A 6,158-nucleotide genomic window follows, 5' to 3' on the forward strand; every position below is an offset into this window, starting at 1 on the left:
TTTGTGATATCAAAGTTTAAAATGCAAAAATTAGTGCTTGCATTCAATTGTATTTTCTTGAATTGCAGTTTTCACATTCTTTATATCCTGATGATATTCCTAATCGCAGAAAACTAATCACTTCAAAGTGTAAATGTTGGGCCCGTGCTATACCCATCTGTGTCGTCTTTCAAAGTTTAAACTTAACGGACATGACACGTGTTGTGGTGCGAGTAAAAGAGCCAATCCAACAAAAAAAAAAAAAAAGACCATCCCTGTTGTTCGGGTTACCCATAACCCGTCGGACACCCCCTCCTCCCAATTTTCTGAACGCTCTCTCTACAATTTTAACCATTTGCTTGCTTAGTTTTTGCTGCCTAGAATAATAATAATAATAATGGGTGTTCAGGAAATGGACCTTCTTTCACAACTAAGTTTGCAACCCGGGTTTCAGTTTTACCCGACTGATAAAGAGCTTTTACTTCAATCCTTATGCCGCAAAGTTGGTGATAATGATTTCTCTTCACAAATCATTGCAAATATTGATTTGTACAAATTCAATCCTTGAGTTCTCCCAGTAAGTTTCTTGCTAAAACTTTTCTAATTTTATTTTAGTGTTCCTTAACTTGATTAACTAATAATTTTATTTTTGAATTTGTAAATGCAAGACAATCCCTACTAATTAAGTACAGACCTTTCAATTGCTCACATAGGAAAGACCAAAGGTTGCATTTCCTTAATAATTAAGTACAGACCTTTCATTTGCTCTTCAATAAGAACCATATGACTTTCCCCATCAGAATTTCTGAGTACAAATCGCTGCAGTCTCGCTTCTACTCTCTGTTATTTTCTTCTTCTTTCCACAGTTGCATACTAGGTATTTGATTGACTTCTTGTGCTTAACATTCAACATTGGTAAAGGGAACGTATTTTCACAAATTATATTTCTTGTGATAATTGATCAACTTACCTTAACATGAAAAACTAATTTTTTGCGTAAATTATTCTAAGGCCTTCTTGTTTATTGTAAAAAACCATATATCTTGTTTATTCTTTGATCGATGATGTATCTGATCAATTAGTACATTCTTGGAAGTGTACTGATGAATATTCTTGTTTTATCATTAGGCTGTTAATATATGGGGAAAGTCATGGAAAAGGCGAACATTTGCTTGAAGCTGTTGGTTGATAGCAAAGCTCATAGAGTTCTGTTTGCTGAAACTGGAAAAGACTTCGTTGATTTCTTATTTAACCTACTCAAATTACCAATTGGATATTTTGTTGGGCAGCCTAGTATTAAATCCGTGTTTGGTTCTCTTGGCAACATAATCCCAATTATGAAAAACTCGGGTGCTAATTACATGCAGCTTAATGAGCTTGGTAATGTCCAGGATGTTATGACATGGATGATCACAGATAATCTCTTTGTTACACCATCTTCTGCAGCTTCTGCGATCCCTGTGCTAAAAGCATTAAAGCCTCAAGTTGATGCAGTAGAAGAAAGGATTATTGATTTTCACATCAGTGATTTGGTAAGGCGTCATTTGCTTCTGTTGCCTTATTACCTTGTTGATATTATTTGTTTATTGCTTCATTGTCACTGTTCTTGAGCCTAAGGTCTATCGAAAACAACCTTTCTATCTCATAAGTTGGGGTAAGATATGCGCATACATTATCCTTCCCAGACTCCACATGGGGGATTTTCATTGGGATTGTTATTGTTATTGTTGTTGTTGTTGTGATTTTGTAGGGCAATCTTCGTGTCTTTGAATATCACTTGCCTTCATTTAATATAAGATGACAAACCAACTGATTAGCACACCCATTAAGAAAATCATTTACTAGCTAGCATATATCATAAAAGAATTTGACAAAGTTATCCTTATTTCTCGCGTAAATGAATAATTAATGACTATATACCTTTTTGAAGTAGTAGGGGTGGAATTGGAAAAAAAACTTTCAAATACTTTTGACGAAATTATTTTTGGAAAAATTTCCCCTCTTTCTGTATTGTTTGATTTGTAGGACATGATTAATGTTTTATCTTTTTGTTTCTTCAACCAAATCTAGGAGCACCAGTTCTTGCTGGTTTCTATGAAGTCAAAAACAGTTCTAACTGACATTTTTCTTCGGCAGACAAGTTGGAGAAAATCCAAATATGGTTAGTGATTCTTTTCATTTGGTTGCAAATTGGTGTTCGTAATGGTATTATAGGTTTGACATTATTTGCGTAATTAGCTAGAGTTATCCATAAAGTTATTCTGCATGCATGGTATGTTTGTCAACAAATTGAATGGGAAAAAATTCATTTAAGGAAATCAGTACTTATACTAATTGTCAATTAACCATTAGAGATTCAGAATTTATATTTGATGAGTGCATTTTTTAGCATAGGGTAATGTGTATGAAGACCCTCGATAGAAAGGTGTATAGGTCGAGAATTAAGGTTAAAAGTTGATAAGTAGTCGGGAGTTTCCCCTAGGCTTACCAAGTAGTATTAGTTCTATTCTTATTATTTTCTTATTCTTGGTTCTTTATTACTACATATTGTGTCATTCGCTTCCGTTACTGTATTATCTTGTTGTTGTTATTATTTGTTGCTTTGTTTTCACTGTTCCTTGAGCCGAGGGCTATCGAAAATAACCTCTCTATCTTCATAAGGTAAGGTTAAGGTATGCGTACACATTAGCCTCCCCAAAGCCCACTTGTAGGACTACATTGGGTTTGTTGTTATTGTTGTTGAGTTCATTTTTTTAGCGTGGAATGCATTGTACATAGGTGTCTGTTTCATGTCGAAAATATTGGATTTGATTGACCAATATTCAAAAGTTTCATCCTAGTCGCCCGGGCTTAAAATCACTACCAACATTCAATATGGGTTCAACTTTTAAGGGTTTTAGCATTGAACCTATTATATTTTTAAAGTTATGGGTTCATATCTTCTATTTTTGCAATTTTAATGATATGGGTTCAATTGAACCTGTTGATAACACATGGTAACACACTTTATCCGCCCATGCATGCAGTAGAACCTATTTTCTAATTTAAAATTAGTACTAATTCAGAATTTGGATAAATAGAAGCCTTATTTGTTAAGTTTTTGGCAGGAGAAAACTGCAGTGTGAAGCTTATAGTTGACAATAAAGCTAAAAGAGTCCTCTTTGTTGAAGCTGGAAAGGACTTCTTTTGTTTCCTGATCAGCTTACTTCAACTTCCAATTGGAACTATTATCAACCGAACTACTACTGATAGAAGTATAAGAACTATGGTTGGCTGTATTGGAAATATATACAGAAGTGTTAAAAATCTAAATGAAGCTTACATGCACTCAAATCAAACAAAGGAGGAACTCCTTTTGGCAAGTGGATCAAAATCTTGGTCGGAAGCCTTGCAGTTATTGCACGGTAATTTATTTTTTTGTCTATGCATTCGGTGTTTGAAGTAAACTGTTTTGGATAATAGGTTTTTTGTCGAATTAGTAGTACTCTCTTCGTTTCAATTTATGTGAATCTCTTTGACTGGGCACGGAATTTAAGAAAATAAAATGAGGACTTTTAAAACTTGTGACATTAGAGTCGTAATATTTATGTGGCTATTATTCTTTTGAAACTTGTGGTATTAAACATGTCTATTTGTGTGACTATAAAAACTTCACATTAAGGGTAGAATAGGAAGTCTAATTTAGATAGTTTCCAATTTTGAAAGCAGAGGCGGATTTACATGGAGGGGTACGGGTTCACGTGAACCCATGCTCCCGTCCCTAGAGTGTGTATAAATTCTTCTGGTATAGTACTTAATCAGATGTGGGTGAACCCATGTGCAAGATGCCACTTTGGTCCATTGGTGGATGTGTGCACCTCTGATGGCCCAGGTTAAGGGTTCGAATCCCTGTTTTCTATTTCCCTTTATATTTGTTGTCTTTTCTGTTACTGTTTTTTGTCTTCCTTTTCGTTCTTTTCTTTCTTGGTTCCATTTTGTGGTATTTTTTTTATTGTTTTATCTTTTCTTTCTTTTATGTTTATTCTTTTCTCCTTTTTCCCGTTTCTTTTTTGGTTCATTCTTGAAAATTCCTAAAAAAAAATCTTAATTCACATGTCCTCCTTATCCCTCTTTCTATCTCAACATTTTTACGAACAATGGTCACCCTCTAACCAATTTCTTTATCATTTCTCTCCTTTATATTTTCCTTCAAATTTTTCTTTGATTTGTGAAGTGAGTTTTCCTCAAATAACATTGCTATTATTAATCACTTTTAAGGTATGAAAATTTGTTAAGAACTTATTGTCATTGCAAAATTTTGATGGAGTCAAACCAAACGGTAGTATAGTACACCCATACTCTTAAAATCCTAGATATGCCTCTGTTTGAAATGGTTTGGTTATTTTGAACAGTCTAAAAAAGAAAGAGGTGGCATAAACTGGAAAGGAGGGAGGATTAGTTTCTCTGCTTTTGGTTTTTCTTTCCTTCTTCTTTTTCTTATCACTATCACAAATACTTTATCTGCTTGTCCTTATTGCGATTATTTATATTGTGACAGAGCTTACAAGCATCTCTAAAGCTACTCCAAATAAGCTTTTGGATAGTGATGTGGGTTATGTTAAAGGACTAGTCATCTACATGGTAACTGATAATTTGTCAGTAATGCCTTTATCTGTAATATTTGGCTTGTCGAGATTCATTAAGTGCGATAATCCTGTATCAACTGCTAAGCTTGAAGTAAGGACTGTGGAGTTTGGTGTTAATGAGGTAAATAAGTGAACCTCTACTTATGTATTTTAACGGTTTAGGAGGTCATTTACTTTAGTATATTTTATTTAAGCAAATTAGACTAGTTATAAGAGTAACAAAGTTGTTGTAGGTCTAGGGATGGCAGCAGGGCAGGGTAGGCAGGGCAAGCTGTGACCTGCTAAGCTTTTGACCTGTCCTGCCTTGTCGTATTTAGCATTTTTTTAAGTTTTTCCCCTGCCCACTTTGCCCTTTTAAGGGGGTGTTTGGATTGGCTTTTAAGCTTGCCAAATTAGCTTTTAAGTATTTGACAAAGTTAAAAACGTGCTTAAATTAAGTTTAAAACTGCTTAAAACAAGCCAAAAGCAATAAGTTGGGCAACCCCAACTTATTGCTTTTTTGACTTCAATGATATTTCTGCTGAAAAATCACTTTTTAAGCCAATCCAAACAGGCTTTAAGCCCTCCACTGTCTTGACCTGTTTAGACTTCATTTTTTAACTTTTGAACTTTTTAATGAAAATTTTACAAGATTGTATTCAAATTTTACAACTTTTGACCTTTTTAATGAATCTAGGACTCCTTACTTATCTCTGCCCTGCTTATTGCCCTACCTTATTTAAAAATTTCTGAAAAAGTATTTTGACCTGCCTTGCTCTACCGTGAACTACTTTTGTTCTTTCCCATTGCCATCCCTAGAAGGTCATTGTGATTTTGAAAACCTCAATTTTTTTTTTGGTTCGTATGAAGCTGTTGTGCCTTTAGTTATTCAGAGTACTCTCTAGAAATTCCTTGCAAGGGAGCCTTGGAGCAACGGTAAAGCTATCTCCACAGGTTCAGGCGATAGAAGCAGTTACTAACGCTTGCATTAGGTAGGCTATCTACATCACACTCTTGGGATGCGGTCCTTCTTTTATTCCTTCGTGAATGCGGAATGCTTTGTGCATTGAACTGCCCTTTCTAAAAGTTCCTTGCTATACAATCAATGAAAAAGGCTTGTATTTTAAACGTGATTTATTGTTTTTTTAAAGCCTGGATTTGTTAGAAATGAGACATTTGATGCTCCGTTATTAATATATAGCTTGGAAAGGTTATATTTAATCTTTAAATTAGCCTGAAAGTACAAACTTGCCTCTCTAGAGGAAGAAAAAGGTGGAAAAAGTAGCGGTAATCTCTCGAAGGTAGGAAATGAGGACTAACTCCTTTGGTGAGCTCTTTATTTTCCACAATTAAAGTGGAGAGTTCAATTCCCAATAGTAGTATAATATTAATAAATTCAAAAAAGAAAAGATCTGTCAAGGTTGGATCCCCTTGAATAGGAGGTATTTCGTTTAAAAAGAATTTTCAAAAATCATTATTGTTTAGTGGCTATTAACTTCCTATAGCTACCATATACATGATTACTTCTTATAGTTACTATTCAGTTTTTGTTGTTGCATTCATGAATACAGCAGC

The 6,158-nt window shown here is 34.3% G+C and overlaps 1 protein-coding gene across 1 annotated transcript; it reads left to right on the forward strand.

The window, feature by feature from the left end:
- The first annotated feature begins 351 nt into the window (after positions 1-351).
- LOC109221618 lies at positions 352-5,751 on the forward strand. Its single transcript, XM_019386081.1, has 5 exons — positions 352-556; positions 1,108-1,511; positions 2,050-2,140; positions 3,087-3,383; positions 4,517-5,751. The coding sequence occupies exons 2-5, from the start codon at positions 1,119-1,121 to the stop codon at positions 4,735-4,737; spliced, it is 1,002 nt and encodes a 333-aa protein (XP_019241626.1). The 5' UTR covers positions 352-556; positions 1,108-1,118; the 3' UTR covers positions 4,738-5,751.
- The last annotated feature ends 407 nt before the right edge of the window (positions 5,752-6,158 follow it).

Source organism: Nicotiana attenuata, unplaced genomic scaffold (assembly GCF_001879085.1).
Source record: "Nicotiana attenuata strain UT unplaced genomic scaffold, NIATTr2, whole genome shotgun sequence".
In the NCBI taxonomy this organism is placed as follows: domain Eukaryota; kingdom Viridiplantae; phylum Streptophyta; class Magnoliopsida; order Solanales; family Solanaceae; genus Nicotiana; species Nicotiana attenuata.